Source organism: Jaculus jaculus, chromosome 7, assembly GCF_020740685.1.
Source record: "Jaculus jaculus isolate mJacJac1 chromosome 7, mJacJac1.mat.Y.cur, whole genome shotgun sequence".
NCBI classification, from domain to species: Eukaryota; Metazoa; Chordata; class Mammalia; order Rodentia; family Dipodidae; genus Jaculus; species Jaculus jaculus.
Window position 1 is genome coordinate 534,186 of NC_059108.1, and position 23,062 is coordinate 557,247.

The 23,062-nt window shown below is 47.5% G+C and overlaps 1 protein-coding gene across 2 annotated transcripts; it reads left to right on the plus strand.

Moving 5' to 3' along the window:
• Nucleotides 1–5,975: 5,975 nt before the first annotated feature.
• On the plus strand, nt 5,976–17,452 carry Yif1b (Yip1 interacting factor homolog B, membrane trafficking protein). 2 transcript variants are annotated; one of them, XM_004659901.2, is made up of 8 exons: nt 5,976–6,291; nt 12,787–13,025; nt 13,099–13,203; nt 13,310–13,388; nt 13,475–13,532; nt 14,940–15,095; nt 15,167–15,260; nt 17,153–17,452. In XM_004659901.2, the coding sequence occupies exons 1-8, from the start codon at nt 6,237–6,239 to the stop codon at nt 17,306–17,308; spliced, it is 942 nt and encodes a 313-aa protein (XP_004659958.1). In that variant the 5' UTR covers nt 5,976–6,236; the 3' UTR covers nt 17,309–17,452. The 2 variants fall into 2 exon arrangements, with proteins under 2 accessions (XP_004659958.1, XP_004659959.1); XM_004659902.2 differs by having other exon boundaries at nt 5,977–6,282.
• Nucleotides 17,453–23,062: the final 5,610 nt, after the last annotated feature.

Consider the following 23,062-nt stretch of genomic DNA (forward strand, 5'->3'; position numbering starts at 1 on the left):
GGAAAAACAAGGGTTCCCATCTTCTTGGTACCTAGCCTCGTTCTCTCTTGAGAGTTCTGGTCCCCTCCTGATCCCTCTTCTGCAGATACCTCACTCTGTTCAGGGTCTTCTTCTCTAGGTGGTCCTGGACCCCTTGGGGGACCATGGCTTGGATCCGACCAGTGGGCTGGGTTTGGGGGCTGTGTGTACTTAGGGCCTGAGTGCCTTGTGAGGCAGCCGGTATCTTTGGGAGCAATCCCTGCTGGGTCCCTGAGTCCTGAGAATGAAAGTATTTCAGGGTTCATAGAGGGTCCAGATGTCCTGAAGGAGGCACCACCGCTGTGGTGGGCTCCACACAACCCTCCTTCTCCGGGGTGCTTCTGGGCCATGACCCCGGGGAAAATCACAGCCATCACGGTAAGATCTGATGCCGGCGGGTAGACGGGCTGAAGGCAATGTACTGAACCACGGCATAAACTCCTGCCCTCGAGCAGCTGGGCCTGAGGCCTAAAAAAACTTTTAATTGTTAAACCAGACATGGTGACATATATCTTTAATCCCAGCACTCTGGAGCAGAGGTAGGAACATCTCCGCGAGTTTGAGGCCACCCTGAGACTACATAGTGAAAAAAGGGCTGGAGAGTTGGATTTGTGGTTAAAGTGCATGCTTTTAAAACCTAAAGACTGAGATTCAGTTCACCAGTACCCACGTAAAGCCAGATGCACAAGGTGGCACATGCTTCTGACGTTTGTCTGCAATGGCCAGGGGTCTGGCACACACATTCTCTCTATCTGCCTCTTTTTTTTTTTCCCTCTCTCTCTCCAATAAATACATTTTTTTGAGGTACGGTTTCACTCTTATAAATACAATTTTTTTTTTAAGGAAAACGTCATGCAAGACAGGCATGGTGGTGCACACCTTTAATCGCAGCACTTGGGAGGTAGAGGTAGGAGGATCACAGTGAATTCGAGGCCACCCTGAGACTACATAGTGAATTACAGTTCAGCCTGGGCTAGAGTGAGACCCTACGTGGAAAAACCAAAAAAAAAAAAAAAGAAAGAAAGAAAGTGACACAAACATCTTTGGTTAAATTGCAATGGCAAGAGGTCCTGGTGCACCTATAGACACATGTGCAAATAAAGAAAAATTTTAAACAGAGAGTCAGGCAATGTGATGCATGCCTTTAATCCCAGCATCTAGGAGGATCGCTGTGAGTTTGAAACCATCTTGAGACTACATAATGAATTTCAGGTCAGCATAGGCTAGAGTGAGAGTGAAACCCTACCTTGAAAAAATAAATAAGTAAATTTAAAAAAGAGAGAGAGAGGAAAAAGGAGAGAAAAAGGTCACACTGAGGAACTATGAAAGGAAAGACAGAGGAAGAACTTAGTTTTTAGGACGCTATACCTAAAGGTGCACTTGGCAGCTGTTGAGGTTTGTATGCAAAGCCTCTTTGGTGGACAGAGATACCACATGAGAACTTTTTTTTTTCTTTTTTTTTTGAGATAGGATGGTTTTGCCCTAGCTCAGGCTTACCTGGAATTTACTATGTAGTAGAAAAGCTGAAAGCTGAACTGATTTACTAAGTCACTGTAAGAGTTACCAGGTGAGTTAAATGTTGAGGAGCTAAAATTATCTTTGTTAACAAATTTTTAAAAATCCCACTGATTTACAGAGGACTGTCCAGAAAGGGCCCAGAGGGGCAATTAGAAAAAATTAGATTAGAAAAAATTTTTTCCCAAATTTTTTTATTAACAACTTCCATGATTATAAACAATATCCCATGGTAATGCCCTCCTTCCCCCCACTTTCCCCTTTGAAACTCCATTCTCCATCATATCCCCTCCCCATCTCAATTAGTCTCCCTTGTATTTTGATGTCATGATCTTTTCCTCCTATTATGATGGTCTTGTGTAGGTAGTGTCAGGCACTGTGATGTCATGTATATCCAGGCCATTTTGTGTCTGGGGGGAGCACATTGTAAGGAGTCCTACCCTTCCTTTGGCTCTTACATTCTTTCTGCCACCTCTTCCGCAATAGACCCTGAGCCTTGGAAGGTATTATAGAGATATTGCAGTGCTGAGCACTCCTGTCACTTCTTTCCAGCATCATGATGCCTTCTGAACCATCCCAAGGTCACTGCTATCTGAAAAGAGAAGATTCTCTACCAAAAGTGAGAGTAACATTAATATAAGGGTATGAACATTAAGAGAAGTATTTAATGGGCAGTTTGATAAGCATAGTATATACATTTAATCAGACAGCAGCAGACGTTACACTCCTAGGGCTCATGACTACCCCTGTTTTAAGTTTTCTGTATCAGGGATGTATTCCCTCCCATGGAGCGGGCCTCCAGTCCAATTAGAAGGCAGTTGGTTTCCACCATGAAAGACATGCCACTATTGCACCCGTTGGCTCATTTGGCCTGGCTGGCCAAATATAAGGCTTGCAGTGCCCATTATTGAGTATCTTCACTGGTGATTTCTCTCTCTCCCATTGAACTGCATGCAGAATGGCTTCTTCCAGCTTTCTGTCAACTGTTCTACATGGAGGAGGTTATCAGCTCAGTTCCAACAGGATTTCTCAATGGCCTTGCAGCCCAAGTATGTGGAATCTTCAGGAATAGGGTCTTACCATCTATTCCTGGTGGGAAATGAAGGGCCTTGGCAATGGCCTATAATGTTTTGGGGACATCAGGGACCTCGCTGGCCAACAACTCACTGGAAGGTATCCCATCCCTGGCACTGAAAATTTTCTAGCAATAATCCATGGCTCCTGAGTGTTCCATTGTCCAAAAAAGTAGGTTTCCATATGATTTATTTATATCCTCTTAGATTTTTTAAAAAGATTTTTATTTATTTGAGAGTGACAGACAGAGAAAGAGGCAGATAGAGAGTGAAAGACAGAATGGGCGCGCTGGGGCTTCCAGCCACTGCAAAAGAACTCCAGACACGTGTGCTCCCTTGTGCATCTGGCTAACGTGGGTCCTGGGGAATGGAGCTTCAAACCAGGGTCCTTAAGCTTCACAGGCAAGCGCTTAACCGCTACACCATCTCTCCAGCCCTCCTCTTAGATTTTTGTTTTGTTTGTTTTTTTTTTTTTTTGTTTTTCAAGGTAGGGTCTCACTCGGATCCAGGCTGACCTGGAATTAACTCTGTACTCTCAGGGTGGCCTTGAACTCATGGTGATCCTCCTACCTCTGCCTCCTGAGTGCTGGGACTAAAGGCATGCACCACCACGTCCGGCTTCTCTTAGATTTTGATTAGCTCTCCCTCCACCTTTCCTTTACTCAATCTCTTCCCTTGACCTTACTTGGGCCTGGTAAAAAGACAATTTAGACTAAAATAGAGCTCATGGTTAGGGCAACCTGACTACAGAAATGATTGGTATACATGTTTTTAAAAGTTGTTTTGGGGCTGGAGAGATGGCTTAGCGGTTAAGCACTTGCCTATGAAGCCTAAGGATCCCGGTTCGAGGCTTGGCTCCCCAGGTCCCATGTTAGCCAGATGCACAAGGGGGCGCACACATTCGTTTGCAGAGGCTGGAAGCCCTGGCGTGCCCATTCTCTCTCTCTCCCTCTATCTGTCTTTCTCTCTGTGTCTGTCGCTCTCAAATAAATAAATAAAAGTTTAAAAGTTGTTTTGAATCATATAGACTACAGAAGCCCACTCAGCTAATTGCCATGTCTGCTTCTGTAAAACAGCTACTCTGCTTACCCTTTCCCACTGCTATAAACACTATAAAATGAAAGTAAAATCTCAGCTCACCCTAGAACTTCTTTGGAGAACTATCTCAAGCTCCTTGGACCCCAGTAATAAATTCCTCTACTTTTGCTCTTGTTGACATTGGAGTGATATATTTTGGCCTGGAACTCACAATCTTTCTCCTACCTCTGCCTCCTAAATGCTGGGATTAAGAGCATGTGCCACCACACCCGGCTGTTTTTTGTTTTGTTTTTTTTAGGTAGCCTCTGCTCCAATCCTGGATGGCCACAAACTTCCAGCCCTCCTACTTTAGCCTCTAAAGATCTGAGATTAAAGGCATGTGCCACCATGCCCAACTATTCCCCCCCCCCCCCCCAGGTAGTGTCTCACCCTAGCTCAGGCTGACTTGCAATTTACTATGTTCTCAGGCTGGCTTTGAACTCACCATGATCCTCCTACCTCAGCCTTCACAGAATGCTGGGATTAAAACCACCACGCTGAACCAGCTATTTTTTATTTTAGAGAAAGAAGCAGATATATAGAGAGAATGGACTCACCAGGGCCTCTAACCACCACAAATTCCAGATGCATGTGCCACTGTGTGCATCTGGCTTTATGTGCATACTGGGAAATCAAAACTGGGTCCTTTGACTTTGTAGACAAGTGCTTTAACCACTAAGCCATCTCTCCAATCACTGGCTATTTTTATATTTATTTAGTTTTGTTTTTTTCTTTTTTTGTTAAAGATTTTATTTTATTTTATTTTTTAGAGAGAAGGAGACAGAGAGAGAGGAGGGAGAGAGAATGGTCATGCCAGGGCTTCTAGCCACTGCAAACAAACTCCAGAGACATGTGACACCATGTGCATCTGGCTTACATGGGACCTGGGGAATTGAACCTGGGTCCTTAGTTTCACAGGCATGCACCTTAACTGTTAAGCCATCCTTCCAGCCCTATTTTTGTTTTTATTTTTTCAAGGTAGGGTCTCACTCTGGCCCAGGCTGACCTGGAATTCACTGTGTAGTCTCAGGGTCGCCTCAAACTCAGGGTGATCCTCCTACCTCTGCCTCCCAAGTGCTGGGATTAAAGGCATGTGTTACCACACCTGGCTATTTTTTAATTAATTATTAATTACTTTTATGTGAGTATATATATAGATATGTATGTATTTGTATAGGTATGCCACAGCCTCTCGTTGCTGCAAACAAACACTAAACGTTTTGCTTATGGCTTACTTGGGTGGCTTGGGAATTTAATCCCTGGGCCTTTACAATCAAGTGACTTTAATCTCTCAGCCATATTCTCAGCCCTGTAAACTAAATATCTTGAGTGTTACTCTTGCATAAAGAGCTAGAGTCTCCACAGCTCCGATAGACTCTTCCAGAACACGTATCTCTATTATTTATTTATTTAATTATTATTTATTTTCCTGAGATAGGGTCTCACTGTAGCCCAGGCTGACCTGGAATTCACTATGTAGTCTCAGGGTGCCCTCGAAATCACCGAGATCCTCCTACCTCTGCCTCCAGAATGCTGGGATTAAAGGTGTGCGCTACCACGCCCAACTTTTCTTTCTTCTCTTTTCTTTCTTTTTTTTTAAAAAAATATTTATTTATTTATTTGAGAGCAACAGACAGAGAGAGAAAGAGGCAGAGAGAGAGAGAGAGAGAAAATGGGCACACCGGGGCCTCCAGCCACTGTAAACAAACTCCAGATGCATGTGCCAACTTGTGCATCTGGCTAATGTGGGTCCTGGGGAATCGAGCCTCAAACTGGGGTCCTTAGGGTTTACAGGCAAGTGCTTAACCGCTAATCCATCTCTCCAGTCCTTCTTTCTTTCTTTCTCTCTTATCTCTTACTTTCTTTCTTTTTATTGACAACTGACATAATTATAGACAATAAACCATGAAATTTTCTCAACCATCCTCACTTTCCCCTTCGCAACTCCACTCTCCATCATAGCCCCTCCTCCTCTCAATCAGTCTCTCTTATTTTGATGTCATCTTCTATTATACTGGTCTTGTGTAGGTAGTTCCAGGCACTGCGAGGTCATGGATATCCAGGCATTGTAAGAAGTCCTGTCCTTCCTTTTGCTTTTTCTTTTTATTTTTGGGGGACTCGATCAAAGACAACCGATTAAAAACCAGCGCCATCACACCAACCTCAAGGCATCTCACCTCTATCTGACCTCTTGGTACTCTCAACACCCACAATGAGTGCCGCCAGTATAGAACTACATTTCCCATCGACCTCTGCGCACCACGCCACACGTGACACAGTTTCTGTCATGTGGGACACCACCTACTCCCAGGATTGTACCAGGCCCTGCCGTCCGGCTCTTCAGGTCGGGTCTCTGACTTTAAATTAAGAGCCCCAGCCTTTTCCTCTTATGTAAACCAGGGCCTTCTTGACCACCCTTCGTGAGGGGGCGTGACCCAGTCGCACCATTCTGAGGACTATTGGCTCTCAGGTCCTCGTTGGGGCGTGTCTACGGGAGCCGGGTGGGTCCGTACTGGACCGCAGCTGAGGTGGCGGTAGCAGAGGCGGCGAAGCATGCACTCGGCAGGTTTGGCGACGCCAGCGGGGACACCCCGGCTGCGTAAGTGGCGTACGTGGCCGGCTGAGGAGATCCGGCGGGAGGGCGGGACGTGGTGGGACAGTGTAGGCGGTTAGCAAAGCCATTGTGGGTCTGAGGTATAGAGTTGGGGCTCTGGAGTTTCGAGGTGTGCATTGCGTGGGGATGCCGGGTCCGGTTAGGGCGCATTGCGGGTAGCTTCTTTAGGAAATTCCGTTAGAAGATAGCAAGTTGGGACAGTTTTGTGTGACGTTCAGAGAAACGTGACTTTCATTCATTTGCAGTTAGCGATCTGCTGTCTTTACTCCCGACCCTGCAGTAGCTGCCCGTGCCCATGCTCCATGTTGCCTCCCACACTCCATAAGTAAGGCCTCCTAAAGCAGTTCATGAGCGGACGAGGCCACGTTTACCCCTCATTTAAGATAGGGACCAGTATCTATCGTCCTGCTAACCTTTTTCCAGCTGATTTTTTTTTTTCGATGTAGGATCTAGCCCAGGCTGACCTGGAATTTGCTATGTAGTTTTAGGGTGGCCTCGAACTCACGGTGATCCTCCTACCTCTGCCTCCTGAGTGCTGGGATTAAAGATGTGCATCACAGAAGCTGGGCGTGGTAGTGCATGCCTTTGATCCCAGCACTCCTGTGAGTTCGAAGCCACACTGGAGACTACATAGTGAATTCCAGGTCAGCCAGGGCTACAGCAAGACCCTACCTTGAAAATCAACCCCCCCCCCCAAAAAAAAAGGTGTGTATTACTACGCCATGTACTAGCTGTTAATTTTTTTAACTTATATTTATTTGGGACAGAGAGAGAGGGAAGGAGAATAACCTGCCACGGTCTCCAGTCACTGCAAATAAACTCCAAATGGCTTATGTGTGTCCTGGGGAACGGAACCTGGGTCCTTTGGCTTTGCAGGCAAGCACCTTAACCATTAAGCCATCACTTTAGCCTTCCAGCTGCAAATTTGAACCCCTAGTTAAGTTCCTTTTCATTTCCATATGTTCCCTGTGCATTTTGTTTATTCATTCAACATATATTGACCCAGAGAACCTTGTAACCAGGCCCTGGGAATTTGGGTATGTACTAGTAACCAACCAAGTGCTGATCCTTGCCATCTTACAGCTCAGAGTTCAGTAGGAAGACAGACACTTTACTCGGAAGGAAACAAGTCAACAAGATTAGTTAGGAAGTAGTAAGAATTGTAGGGCAAGAAATGGGTCAGTGGTTAAAAGTACTTGCTTATAAAGTCTGAAGAGCCAAGTTCAATTCCCACATACCCATGTAAAAAAAATTCTTATGCACGGTGACACATTCATCTGAGTTCGTTTGCAGAGGCAAGAGGCCCTGGTAAGTCTATCTCTCTCTCTCTCTCTCTCTTTTTTTTTTCCCAAGGTAGGGTCTCCTCTAGCCCAGGTTGACCTGGAATTCCCTATATAGTCTCAGGGTGGCCTTGAATTCACAGGGATCTTCCTACTTCTGCCTCCCAAGTGCTGGGATTAAAGGAATGTGTCTCCATGCCCTGCTAATCTCTTTTATTTTGATGTCATAATTTTTGCCTTCTATTATGATGGTCTTGTGTAGGTAGTGTCAGGTACTGTGAGGTCATGAATATCCAGGCCATTTTGTGTTTGGAGAAGCACATTGTAAGGAGTCCTACCCTTCTTTTGGCTCTTACATTCTTTCTGTCATCTCTTTTGCAATGGATCCTGAGCCTTCAAGGTGTGATAGAGATTTCAGTGCTGAGCACTCTATCACTACTCAGCACTATCCCTGTTGTAGGTTTTTAGTATCAGGAATGTGTTCCCTCCCATGGAGCGGACCTCCAGTCCAATTAGAGGGCGGTTGGTTTCCCCCATAACAGATGTGCCCCTATTGTACCCATTGGCTCATTTGGCCTGGATGGCCAAATACAAGGCTTGCAGTGTCCACTGTTGAGTATCTTCACTGGTGATTTCTCTTTCTCCTATTGAACTGCATGCTGTGTGACTTTTTCTAGCTTTCTGTCAGCTGGTCTACATAAAGAGGTTTTCTGTTCAGCTCTTGCAGGATTTCTTAGTGACCTTGCAGCCCAAGTATGTGGAGTCTTCAGCAATAGGGTCTTACCATCTATTCCTGGTGGGAAACCGAGGGCCTCAGCAATGGCCTGTAATGTTTTGGGGGTATCAGGGACCTCCCTGGCCAACAACTCACTGGAAGGTATCCTATCCCTGACACTGAAAAATTTCTAGTAACAATCTGTGGCTTCTTAGTTTTCCATTGTCCAAAAAAGTAGGTTTCCATATAACTTTTTTATATCCTCTTAGATTTTTTTTTTCTTTTTTGGTTTTTTGAGTAGGGTCTCACTCTAGCTCAGGCTGACTTGGAATTCACTGTGTAGTCTCAGGGTGACCTGGAACTCATGGCAATCCTCCTACCTGTGCCTTGCCAGTGCTTGGATTAAAGGCCTGCACCACCATGCCCAGCTCCTCTTAGATCTTGATTAGCTCTCCCTCCACCTTTCCATTACTGAATATCTTCCCCTGACCTCACTTAGGCCTTCTCACCCCCATTAATCTGTTCTTCTCCTTACATATATACAATACCATCCTATTAAGTTTCCCCCTCTTTCTATTTCCTTTGTATCTCCTTTCTGGTTTACTAGCCTCTGCTACTGAGTTTTATTCCTACTCACATGGAAGTCCACCATGCCCGGCCTCTCTCTGCATTCTTCTTCCTCCTCCTCCTCTTCCTCTTCTTTTACATTTTAAAAAATGAGCCAGGCGTAGTGGTGCACACCTTTAATCCCAGCACTCGGGAGGCAGAGGTAGGAGGATTGCTGTGAGTTCGAGGCCACCCTGAGACTCCATAGTGAATCCCAGGTCAGCCTGGGCTAGAGTGAGACCCTACCTCAAAAAAATGAAAGAAAAAAAAATGAATTTTAAACCAGCCTGGTGTGGTGGCTCACTCCTTTCTTTAATCCCATCACTTGGAGGCAGAGCAAGAGGTAGGAGAATCGCTGTAAATTCAAGGCTACCCTGAGACTACATAGTGAATTCCAGGTCAGCCTGGGCTAGAATGAAACCCTACCTTGAAAAAACAAACAACAACAAAAAAAAACAATTGTAGCTGGGCATGGTAGTGCATACCTTTTTGATCCTTGCAGTTGAAAGGACAAGGTAGGAGGATTGCTGTGAGTTCAAGGCCACCCTGAAACTACTTAGTGAATTCCAGGTCAGCCAAGACTAGTGTGAGACCCTACCTCGAAAAACCAAAAAAAAAAAAAGAATTGTAGGTGAAGTATTTCAGAATGTGACTAGGGCTTAACACCCAGTCTTTTGAGGGAGAGGGTAATATGTCCCACTTCAGCCATTCTGTCAAGACACTTGACTGGCCATGTAGGAAATCCAGCACTAATAGAGCTACCCGTACAGCAGAAATCAATGACAGTCTAAAGTATTAGCTGCTATGATGGAAGCACAGAGCAGCTGAGTATGGTGGTGCACACCTGGAATCATAGCACTTGGAAGGCTGAGGCAGAGAGATGGTAAATTCAAGGCCAGCCTGAGCTACATAGTGAGACCCTGTCCCCTCCTTCTTCAAAAAAGAAAAGAAAGGACAGGGGACAAATGAACTATTCAAGTGAAATAGGAAATGAAAGGATAAGAAAGGGGAGGGTAACATGGAGACACTGAGTAAGAACTACTACTAGACAGCTGGGTGTCAGACAGAGGGGATCCCGGGGTTAGGGCATGGGAATAAAGCCCAGGAGAATAAAGCCAGAGAGGAGTGTTAGGAAGTGGGAAGATCTGGGGCTGGAGTCTAGAGACCTCCGGTGGTGGCATGATGCAGCTCAGAAGCCAAAGGTACTCTGGCTGCAAGAGCTGATTGCCAGTGAGATTGCACTCGTCAAGAGGCAGAAAGGAGGGTAAGGGTGGAAAATTAGGTCACCCATTTCAGGGAGCCAGAAAAGGCCCAACTGGGAGAAAACTTTAGATCCAGGAAGGCAAGAACATTGTTTTATCCATTGTGATGGCTGTAGGGCCATAGCTGAGGCTCATACAGGGAGGAGGTGCATGTGTTTGTGGAGGCAGACAGGTGAGAGAAATAGTTGTTATATAGAGTCTCAAAAGCAGAGTTAGAGGTTGGCACCAGGAGCATTGGTACCAAATGCTGGCTGAGGGCTTGAGTTATAAGAATGGGACAAAGAGGGCTGGAGAGATGGCTTAGCAGTTGAGGCACTTGCCTGCAACAACTAAGGACCCAGGTTTAATTCCCCAGGACCTATGTAAGCCAGATACACAAGGTAGCACATGCTTGTGGAGCTTGTTTGCAGAAGCTGAAAGTCCTGGCACACCCATTCTCTCTGTGTATCTGCCCTCTCCCCAAATAAATAAAATAAATTTCAAAAAGAAAAGAAAAGAATGGAACAAAGAAACCCAGGCTTGGTGGTGCACACCTTTAATCCCAGCTGTAGGGAGACAGAAGTAGGAGGACTGTCATGAGTTTGAGGCCACCCTGAGACTTCATAGTGAATTCCAGATCAGCCTGGGCTAGAGTGAGACACTACCTTGAAACACCAGAAAGTAAAAAAAAAAAAAGAAAGAAAAAAAAATGCACACAAACAGAAGAATGGAACAAAGAGACGACCTGAACAAAGTAAAAGGAGATAAAAAATGGCCTAGACCATGATAATGTAGAGAGGCTGTGGGAGTTTGAATGGATGATCTCCAGTATATTCAAGATTTTATTAAAGTTTGCAATTTAAAATATTTAAGCTGGATGTGGTAGTACAATCTTTAATCCCAGCACTCTGGAGGCAGAAGTAGGAGGTTCACCATGAGTTCAAGGTCAGCTTGAGACTACATAGTGAATTTCAGGTCAGCTACCTTGTGCATCTGGCTTTATGTGGGTACTGGGGAATCAAACCCAATTCATTAGGCTTTGGCAGGTAAGTGTCTTAACTGCTGAGCCATCTCCCCAGCCCTCTTTGGTTTTTTGAGGTAGGGTTTCACCAGATTTCTATTTATTTGTTTATTTACTTGAGTGAGAGAGACAGAGGCAAATAGAGAATGGGCATGCCAGGGCTTCTAGCCCTGCAAACAAATTCTAACAGCATGCACCACCTTGTGTATCTTGCTTATATGGGTGCTGGGGAATTGAACCTATGCTTTCTTAGGCTTTGCAGGCAAGCACCTTAATCACAAAGCCATCTCTCCAGCCTCGCAACCCCCCCCCCACAGTTTTTTTTTGTTTTTTTTTTTTTCTTTAATACAGGATCTGGCTGGAAAGATGGATCAGCAGTTAAAGGCTCTTGCTTACAAAACCTAGTGGCCTGGGCTTGATTCCCCAGCCAGATGCACAAAGTGGTGCATGCATGTGGTTTTAAAAGACAGGATTTCTGGGAGTCGTAGTGCATGCCTGTAATCCCAGCATTTGGGAGACAGAGCTAGAAGGATCAATGTGAATTTGAGTCTAGCCTGGGACTACAGAGCAAGTTCTAGGTCATACTGGCCTAGAGTGAGACCTCAAAAAAGAAAAAAGAAAAAGACAGGATCATGCTATGTAGCCCTGGCAGGCCTGTACTTGGTCATAATAATCCTCCAGAATGTTGTGATTACAGGCTACAGAAGTGTTCCAGTAGAGTTCAGTGGTCATAGTATCTATCAGACAACACTCTGGGTCTGTAACTTAGTTTAGACCTTTGTCATTTTGCTGTCTGGGCCTTGGTTTCCCTATCAGTAAAATAAGGCAACATTCTTCACATATTCTAGCAGCTGTGGATCCAGCTGTGAATAAGATGAAGTTCTCCACCCTGGAAGGTACATAGTTGAGTGGGGAAGACAGTGAACATAATAGACAGCTAGTCTGTCAGCTGGTGCTGTAGGCACAAAAGAAGGGACCACTGAGTGCTGCCAAAGGAGGTACAGTTGTAGGTTGCAAGACCTTGAGAAGAGGAGGGGGCCATAATGTGAGGGTGAGCATCTTATAAGTCAAGGTACATCTAGGGCATAGACCTTGAGGTGGATTGTGCCAAATGTGACCAGGGAACATTGAAAGGTGCAGCAGTGGAGATCTAGGGGCGAGCATAGAAGGAGAGAGAAACAGAAATGGTTATAAAAAAAGCTAATAGGGCTGGAGAGATGGCTTAACAGTTAAGGGCCCAGGTTCAGTTCCCCAGTACCCACAAAAGCCAGGTGCACAGGGTGGCACATGCATCTAGAATTCATTTACAGTGGCTGAAGGCCCTGGTGCGCCCATTCTCTCCCCGCTCTATCTCTCTCTCAAATAAATAAATAAAATATTTTTTAAAAGTAAAAGGTTAATGCAAGATCTTGTACAGAGTAGCTATCATCATCATTGCTGTTACTGTTGATGACATAGATAAAGGGTAATGGGATAGCAAAGTATGAAAGGATGGGTTTTGGGGTGACAGTTCATCTGATATCACAACCAGTGGTCTCTTTTGATGGTGCCCCACCCTCATTGTAGCTGGAGTAGAAGGGGTAACTTCTGCAGAATTAATAAGTTTCTTGTCCTCTTATTCTACAGCCTCGAAGCGGAGGGTCCCAGTGTCCCAGGCAGGTATGACTGACCCTCACCAGCTTTTTGATGACACGAGTTCAGACCAGAGCCGGTGCTACGGAGCCCAGAGGGCATCTGGAGACCTGGGCTACCCTACTACTACCTCTTCACCCCAGGCAGACTTCCTGGCTCATCCTGTGTCCAACATGGCTGTGGCCTATGGAAGCAGCCTGGCTGCGCAGGGCAAAGAGCTGGTGGACAAGAATGTGAGTGGGCTGGCTGGCAGGAGTGGGGACCAGGCTGGGGCTCCAGGTCTTCACTTGAGTTCTGCTTCCCCAGATTGACCGCTTCATCCCTGTCACCAAGCTCAAGTATTACTTCGCAGTGGACACTGTGTATGTGGGCAAGAAGCTAGGCCTGCTGGTCTTTCCCTACCTGCACCAGGTTAGGACCTCACAGCCCAGGGGCTGGGGTTTGGGGGTTCAATGCCAGGCTTGGAATCAGGGTGGGAGGATCCCTTCTCTGGAAGTTGTGCCCACTCTCTTTACAGGACTGGGAGGTACAATATCAGCAAGACACCCCAGTGGCCCCCCGCTTTGATGTCAATGCTCCGGACCTCTACATTCCAGGTTTCACCAGCTCATTCCTTCCCCAGTGGGCAATTTGGGGAAGAGGTTTGGGTGTACTGACCAGTGTCTCTATCTGCCTTCCATAGCAATGGCTTTCATCACCTACATCTTGGTGGCAGGTCTTGCGCTAGGAACCCAGGACAGGTAAGGGAGGCCTTGGGTAGGGAAGTGAGGGGCAACTGGGGACCAAGGGTGGCCAGGAAGGTCTAAGCTGTCTTTTTTTTTTAAATATTTTTAAAATATTTTTTGTTTTTTTTATTTGAGAGTGACAGACAGAGAGAGAAAGAGGCAGAGAGAGAGAGAGAGAGAGAGAATGGGTGCGCCAGGGCCTCCAGCCACTGCAAATGAACTCCAGACGCATGCGCCCCCTTGTGTATCTGGCTAACGTGGGCCCTGGGGAATCAAGCCTCAAACCAGGGTCCTTAGGCTTCATAGGCAAGCGCTTAACCGCTAAGCCATCTCTCCAGTCCTAAGCTGTCTTGTTCTAAAACAGTCCCACCTTGCTCCCAATTGGCCCAAGACAGTACTCACTACCACTCTGAAGCTCATTTCTTCCTTCTTTCCTGCCCACATGTAGCCCATCACACCCTGTGTTAGTGACCTTCTAAATCCGTTCTTCCTCTTGTCCTCCACCTCCAGATATGTCCTTATCCTTATCCTATGCCCCCTTCCCAAACAAGCTGGCCCACACCCTTCCTCTAGCAGCAGCTGGAAGAAGGCCAGCCTAACCCCCTCATATTCCCTTCCACCCAGCTGTTAAGTGCTCCTGATGAAACTTCCTGCACTGCCTTGCCTCCTTGTTTGCCCTGCTGTGCTGGCCCTTTTTCCACAACTCTAGAAGGCCTGCTGCTGCTTCTCCAGGGCCTTTGCACATCCAGGTCCTTTGACTTAGTAATGTTCTTCTCCCCTGTTCCTTCCCAGCGCCTGCTCATTCACTGTGTCTACCATCCAGTATCACTTCCTCATCTGACTGGGTCAGGCTGTCTCACCTCTCACTCATAGCCACTTGTTCCTTCCCTATTGTGACACTGGAAACTGAAAACAAGTTTTTTGTTTTGTTTTGTTTTTGAGGTAGGGTCTCACTCTAGCTCATGCTGACCTAGAATTCACATGTAGTCTCGGGGTGGCCTTGAACTCATGGTGGTCCTCCTATCTCTGCCTCTGTTGGGATTAAAGGTGTGTGCTATCATTCCTGGCTCTTGAAAACAAGTGTTAATAGAACTAAAGGATTCATTGTGGAGGTCCTAGAGATGGGGCAGAGACCAAATACTCCCCTATACACCCTTTCCTCCTTCAGGTATCAGTTTAGCTGTTCTCTCTTCTAGGGAGCTCCCCCAGTGGCTCCTGACCCCAACCTTGACTCCTGGGCATTACTATCTGGGGATAGGACTGCCTTCTTCCTCCAGAATGAGATCCTTATCAAGTCAGGCCTGGATCCATCTTGTCTAGTGCTAGGCCTCTAACATCCCCAAAATAAGACTGTCTTCAGAAATGCTCAGGAAGGTCTCATCTGCCAGCCCTGTGACAGAGCTTGGATATTGTTTCTGGCAGGTTTTCCCCAGACCTCCTGGGGCTACAGGCGAGCTCTGCGCTGGCTTGGCTGACCTTGGAGGTGATGGCTATCCTGCTCAGCCTCTACCTGGTGACTGTCAACACTGACCTCACCACCATTGACCTCGTGGCTTTCTTGGGCTACAAATACGTTGGGTGAGTGCTCCTATGCTGTCCACCAGCCCCAACCCTCAGCCCCTTCCTCAGACCTCTTTCCTGCTTTTCAGGATGATTGGTGGGGTCCTCATGGGCCTGCTCTTTGGGAAGATTGGCTACTACCTGGTGCTTGGCTGGTGCTGTGTGTCCATCTTTGTGTTTATGGTGAGTGAGGTTAGGGTCAGTAAAGTTCACAAGTCTCATGAGGAGGACTTAGACCCTGAGGCCTCCAAGTAGAGAGAATTCCTCCCAGTTTAGTCAAGAGGGCTCCCTGGAAGAGGGGTTATCCAAGCTGGGGTCTATATGAGGAGCAGGAGGCAACTAAGTTGATGGGGTTTGGGAGTGCCTAGAATGCAGGCTCTGGGGCTTGCTCTTCTCCCCTGTATCCTGGGCTGCCAACTGGAAGAAAACTTCTTCACGTCCCTGGAAAAAGACTCCCAAGAGTAGTTCTAGTTGGAGTGGGGAGACCTAGTGGGGGCTGCCAGATTTAGACTAACCCAACCTGCACTATATTCAGAGTGATTTGCTTCCTTTGCGTACTCCTCATTTCTGGTTTTTGTAAAATGGGTTTCTAAAATGGCTGATGACTGTACCTCAGGGTCCTGAGAGATTCGGAACAAGCATGATTGAAACAGGGCAGGTTGCTGGTGGCTGTTAAATCTGACTGACAGGCAAAAATCTTTGGCTCTGATGTCATTTTTTAATTTTTTTGGTTTTTCAAGGTAGGGTCTCACTCTAGCCCAGGCTGACATGGAATTCACTATGTAGTCTCAGCGTGGCCTTGAACTCACCATGATCCTCCTATCCCTGCCTCCTGAGTGCCAGGATTAAAGGCATGTGTCACCATACCTGGGTTGATGTCATTATTTAAAAGTTAAAAGAGGGGCAGCAAAGATGGCTTAGCGGTTAAGGCATTTGCTAGCAGAACCAAAGGACCTCGGTTCAATTCCCCAGGACCCACATAAGCCAGATGCACAAGAGGGCGCATGCATCTGGAGTTTGTTTGTAGTGGCTGGAGGCCCTGGTGTGCCTATTCTGTCTCCCTCTCTCTGCCTCTTTCTCTCTGTCTCTCTCTCAAATAAATTGAAATAAAATAAAAAGTTAAAAGGAAAAAAAAAGCCGGGCATGGCACACACCTGTAATGGTAGCATTTTGGAGGCACAGGCAGGAAGGACTGCCTAAAGTTCTAGGCCAGCCTGGGCTACAGAATGAGATCCTGTCTCAAAAATAAATAATAAAGAAATGGGGCTAGAGAGATGACTTAGTGACACTTGCTTGCCAGGCCTGTTGGCTAGGGTTCAATTCTCAGATCCCATGTAAAGCCTGATACAATCTAAAACCTGCAGTTGCAGTGCAACACACCTTGTCTCAAGAGGTGGAGCATAAACACCTGAAGATTGTCCTCTGACCTTCACTTGTGCACCATGATACACACATAAATAAAGTCTAAAAAAATAAAGCAAGCCTGGTGGCTTATGCTTGTGATGATGGGACTTAGAAGGCAGAAGCAAGATGGAGAGTTCCAGGCCAAGGTGTGTGTGATGGTACTCGCCTGCGATCTTAACCCTTAAAATAGAGTAGACCAGAGGATCACAAGTGTGAAGCCAGCCTGCGCTACATAGCAAGACTGTCGGGGGTGCGGTGGGGTAGGCAAAAGAGAGCATGAGCAAAACCAAGTTGTTCTAGCTTGTCTGAAAGATTGCCGGCTGGAGATGTAGCTCCTAATAGCGCAATTAATTTGCCTGGCATGTGTGAGGGCCTGGGTTCCATGAAGTGGGAAGAACTGTCATAGGATAGGCTGGAGCCGCTAGGGTGGCACCCTCCAAGCACAGGATCCATAGTGAAGTATCCCTCTCACCGGCTTTGTGCCTTGCTTCAGGAACCCTCCCGATTTGTTCACAGTGCCTGGGGACCAGTAAGCTAACTCCCCGCAGGAGCAGACAATGGCGGCAGCAGAGGGGCAGGGGTTTGTCCCAGGCTGCCCAGTACTTGGAGGCAGAGGACAGATGTTTGTACCAGCCCCTCACACTGACCAGTGTCTCCCTCTCACAACCCAGATTCGAACGCTGCGGCTGAAGATCCTGGCCGAGGCAGCTGCGGAAGGAGTGCCGGTGCGCGGGGCGCGGAACCAGCTGCGCATGTATTTGACCATGGCCGTGGCGGCCGCGCAGCCCCTACTCATGTACTGGCTCACCTTCCATCTGGTGCGGTGAGCTGCGGCTCCGCTTGCAGGCTTCCTCCCGCCGCCGCAGACTCATCTCGCCCGGCGGCGCTGCCCCGGGACCCTCCCTTCCTGCTAGGTGCTGCTCTTGCTGCGCAACCGAAACAATAAACCTGATGGGCTAGGCACAGCCTCAGCTCCTTGGCAGGGGCTCGTCTTTCCTGTAGGGGACGCTAGGGAGCGGAAGGAAGCCAGACACCGGCGGGAAGAGAAGGGTTGGGGGGAAGGTTTAATGAATCATCCCTCCGTCAGTGGGGAGCTTCTCCCCCCCCCCCCCCTGCTTTTCTTCTCCTTCTTCACTTTGGGCTTCTTAGTCTTGTCCAAGGAGCCTTCATGCTGCTTGTAGGCGACACCGTGTGGCTGTGTGGCCGAGGGCAGCGGATAGAAGAAAGATGACCTATTTGGGAACCTATTTGGGACTGGAACCTCCCGCTTCGGCGCTGTGACCCACCCTGATTGTTGCTAGGCCAGGGGCGTGTGGTGTATGCCGGGGAGGGGTAGCCCCTTACCTTCCCCTCTGCCTCCGAGTCGCTGGAGCTGCTGCTGCTGGAGTCAGAGGAACTGTTGTGGCCATGCTAGATGAGGGTGTGACAGTGAGGGCAAGGACTCCCGTACCAGCCCCCACACCATGCTTAGGGTCAAGGTGTGACCTCAGGATTAAAACCAGCCCTTGGAGCCAGATGTGGTGGTGCACACCATTAGTCCTAGCGCTCAGGTAGAGGTAGGATTACCTCGAGTTTGAGGCCACCCTGAGACTACATAATGAATCCAGGTCAAAAAGCAGCAGTCCTTGGGACGCGGTGGCTAGGTGACTTACCCCAGGCCTGTGAGTAGTGCCTGCCTCTAGTGGACCCTGAGCTTTGAGGGAACTGGGCTTAGGTTCTCCCACCTGGTTTGCCCCATCAGCTTTCTTGGAATTGGGCCCTAAGGCTGCAGAGAAAAGATAGGTAGATTGCGAAGGCAGCAGAAGTGTCCCCTTGGTGGATGTCCCTCCACCAAGGGCTACCGCCTCTGCCACACTGCAAACTCCAGGGAACGTACCTGCAGCCAGGTCGAACTCCATGGTGTGGATAGGTGTGTATGAGGGCTGCCGCAAGGGCTTAGGCTAGGAATTGTGAGCCACACCTTCTGGAACTTTGTGCTCACAGCTCTTTGTTCTCTGACTCACCAGTGCTTTCAGCCCCACCCATACTGTGGGAAATGGAGGTAGGGTACACAATTCACCACACGACCCCAGCCTTAGAAAGAGGGGTCTGAGCGGGGCGTGGTGGCGCATGCCTTTAATCCCAGCACTCGGGAGGTAGAGGTAGGAAGATTGCCACGAGTTCGAGGCCACCCTAAGACTCCATAGTGAATTCCAGATCAGCCTGGTCTACAGTGAGACCATACCTCGAAAAGCCAAAAAAAAAAAAAAAAGAGTCTGGATGGGGGCCTACAGTTTCTTTGAGGAGAGGCATGAGAACCATCATCAATTTCCCACTTTTGTCGCGTCTGCTCCAGAAGAATCCTTTTGTGTGACAGTTAAGACTGAAATTCCTAGTGCGTCTTGCACCATGTTAACTCCGGTCCCCAACCCGAATGAAGCAGTGTCAGAGAGGTTAGAACCCAGAATGAGCTAGGACCGCAGCTAGGGGACCTCAAGAAAGTTGTGGCCAGGGGTGGTCGAAAGAGTCGGGTTAATTTCCTAGACTGATTCCAGGCACAATGTTTGTAAAATGCCTTTGTTGAGGCAGGGTCTCTAGCCCAGGCTGATTCATTGACCTCCGCCTCAAATGCTAGAATCATGGGCATGAGCCACAACTTTTTCTTTGTTTTTAAGGCAGTATCTTAGTTTGGGCTACTATATAACAAACACACCTCAGAAAATGGCTTAAAGTATTTTATCTCTAGAGGATGGGAGCCCTTCTGCCAGGTGTACCAGCTGCCTTCTTTCTGCTTTTCACATCCCTCAGCAATACCACTGTAAAGCCAATTCCACTCAGGAGACTCAACTGTCAAGATCCAATAATCTGGAAGGTCTGCTTTACTGGATGAATTTTAGAGACACAAAAGTTAAGTCCAGGGGCTTGGAGAGATGGCTCAGCAGTTAGATGCTTGCAAAGACTGACCACCTGGGTTTGATTCCCTAGTACCCACTTAAAGCCACATGCAAAGTGGCCATGTGTTTGGAGTTCGTTTGCAATAGAAAGTGACCCTGGTGTAGCCGTTCTCTCCCTGTCTCAAATAAAGTCCAAGCCAGGCATGGTGACACACACCTTTAATCCCATCATTCAGGGAGGCAGAGGTAGGATCACCATGAGTTCAAGGCCACCCTGAGACGACATAGTGAACTCCCCTACCTCAGAGGGGAGGAAAGACATACATCTATAGTGTTCCAGGTCAGCCTGGGCCTGAGCGAGACCCTATCTCAAAAACCCAAAAATAAGAGGGCTGGTACCATAGCTTAGAAGTGTAGCACTTGTGTAGCAAACATGAGGTTCTAGGTTCATACCACAGGAAAATCTTAAGATACAGAGGAAGAGTGTAGTTTGAGGGCAGCTCACAAGTACAAAGGCTCTGAGACAAGAGGGTGCTTTGTATGACCAAGACCTGCAAGGAGGTCAGAGTGGAATATGAGGGAAAGGTAGAGATAGAGGTAAGGAAAGGTGTGGCAGAAGTATGGAACTGTAAATCAGAGACCTTTGGTCTCTGTCATGGTGAGGTGAAGGTATGAACATTGATTATGGCTGTGCCCACAGCTGGGTGCAGGAGAGAAATTTTCTTTTTATTTTTTTTTTTTTTGAGGTAGGGTTTCACTCTGGCCCAGGCTGACCTTGAATTCACTACATAGTCTCAGGGTGGCCTTGAACTTACAGTGATCTTCCTGAGTGTCGGGATTAAAGGCATGCGACACCATGCCTGGCTAGGAGAGAAATTTTCTCTATGTTCAGGCAGAGCATAAATTCCATGAGGGTGAGGACCTCCTCTACTTTGCTTATCACACAGACCTGTGACTCAGGGTGGTGCTATCATTTGGTGAATCAGAGTATGTTGATGGCAGGCCATAGCCTGCTGACAGGTGGTCCTCATATCTCATTGTTCTGTGGACAAGTCACCTAACCATTCTGGATCTGTTTCTTCTTTTGTAAAGGGGAAAACATGGCAGGCATAGTGGCACACACCCAACACAGGAAAGGGAGGCAGGAGGATCACTAGTTCTAAGTCAGCCAGGGCTACACATTGAGACCCTGCTTCAAAAACCACGGAGTAGGGCTGGAGAGATGGCTCAGCAGGTAAAGGCACTTTCTTTTTCTTTTTTTTCGAGGTAGGGTTTCACTGTAGTCCAGGCTTACCTGGAATTCACTATGTAGTCTCAGGGTGGCCTCGAACTCATGGTGATCCTCCTACCTCTGCCTCCCAAGTGCTGGGATTAAAGGCGTGCGCCACCACACCTGGCCCAGGAAGGGTCTTGTTCAAGCCCAGACTGATCTAGAATTCACTATGTAGTCTCAGGGTGACCTCAAACTCACAGCAATCCTATCTGCCTCCCAAATGCTGGGATTAAAGGTGTGCACCACCACGCCCAGTTTAGATAAAGTCACTTTCTTGCAAAACCTAATGACCTGGGTTTGATTTCCCCATACTCACATGAAGCCAGGTGTACAAAGTGGTACATTCATTTGCAGTAGCTGGAGGCCCCATCACTCCCATATTTACTCTTTGTCCACCTCTTTCTGTCTCTGTCTCAAATAAATAATTTTTTGTTCTGTTTTTCGAGGTAGGAGGGTCCCACTCTCACGCAGGCTGACCTGGAATTTACTGATTTCTCAGGGTGGCCTTGAACTCAGTGATCCTCCTACCTCTGCCTCCCGAGTGCTGGGATTAAAGGCATGTGCCACCACACCTAGCTTATCCTTGATTTTTTTTTTTTAATCCCAGCACTGGGGCGGCGGGGGGGGGGGGGCAGAGGTAGGAGGATCGCTGAGTTCAAGGCCACCCTGAAACTACATAGCGAATTCCAGGTCAGCCTGGACTAGAAGAAGACCCTACCTCAAAAACAAAACAAAAAAGCAAGAATAGGCCAGGTGTGGTGGTGTATACTTTTAATGCCAGCACTTAGAAGGCAGAGGTAAGAGGACTGCTGTGAGTCTGAGGCCAGCCTGAAACTACAGAGTGAATTCCAGGTCAACCTGGGCTAAAAGTGGGACCCAACCTCTTTTAAAAAAAAAAAAAAAAAAAAGGGTTGGAGAGATGGCTAGTGGTTTAGTTGCTTGCCTGCAAAGCCAAAGGATTCAGGTTTGATTCCCCAGGACCTAACATAAGCCAGATGCACAAGGTGGCACATGTTGTCTGGAGTTCATCTGCAGTGGCTGGGTGTCCTGGTGTGCCCATCTTCTCTTTCTCGCCCTCTAGCTCTCAAATAAGTAAATAAGAATATTTTTTAAAAAACAGGCTGGAGAAATGTTTAGCAGTTAAGGTGCTTGCCTGTGAGGTCTAAGTGCCCATATTCAGCTCTCCTAATCCAACATAAACCAGACACACAAAGGTGAGGCAAGTGCAAGGTTGCACATGCCCCCTAGGTGGCGGAAGCGTCTAGAGTTCCATTGTAGTGGCTGAGGCACTAGCCCTAACATGCCGATTCTCTCTCTCTCTCTAAAAATAAAATAACCCAACAGCCAGGCATAGTGGCACACACCTTTGATCCCAGCACTAGGGAGGCAGAGGTAGGAGGATCACAGTGAGATCAAAAGCACCCTGTGACTAAATAGGGAATTCCAGGTCAGCCTGAGATAGACTGAGACCCTACCTCAAAAAACAAAAACAAACAAAACTGTGTCCTATGACAGGGGGAGAAAAGAAAAAGGATGAGGATGTACCTAGAGCACTTATCTAGCATGTGCAAGACCCTGATATCCATCTCTACTGCCACAAAATAATCAAAATAGAGTAGAAAAACTTACCTCATAGAGTAAAAAATGGTTTTGCAGGGCCTGCACAACAGGCAAACCGATGGTCAATAAATGTTTTCAAAAACCCTCTTCCTAACGGGAGATTGAAACTAGAGCTAGTGTTGTCGTTATCTTTATTATTGCTGGGACAAGCCAAAAGCAACTGATGGGTGGGAAGGGTTGATTTTGGTTTACAGTATTGAGAGGAAGCTCCATGATGGCCGTGAAAAGATGGCAAAGCAGAGTCAGGCATTGTGACACACACCTTTAATCTTAGCACTCGGGAGGCAGAGGTTGGAGAATCACTGTGAGTTCAAGGCCACCCTGAGACTACAGAGTGAATTCCAGGTCAGCCTGGACTAGAGTGAAACCCTATCTTGAACCCCCCACAAAAAAGGGGGGGAAAGGTAGTATCAGGAGAGTGAGCTGAGTTCTGGCAAGAGGGGGAAGCTATTCTAAAGCCCACCCTGCAACAAAACACCTCCAGGGAGGTTCCACTTTCCAAATAGCTACCAGTTTGGAACTAAGCATTCAAAACACCATAGCTAGTTTGGGGTACGGCTGCGGCATCTGGGGGCGCTGACCCAGGAACAATTGCTGACGTGTTCCCACCTTTCTCCATTTCCTGTTGCAACAAATAAAGGATGTCTGCACTTTAAGGTCTGTCCGCATTCTTTTTTCCGAGGCTGTGGAGTTTGCCAGACTCGAAGTGGTTTTTTTTTTTTCCTGGGGCTCGAAATTGGCAATTTCCCTCTGACCTCAGGCCCCTTTTGGAATGTTGGTCCAAGATAGTCTGGCCACCCTTCTGGGGCCCTCGG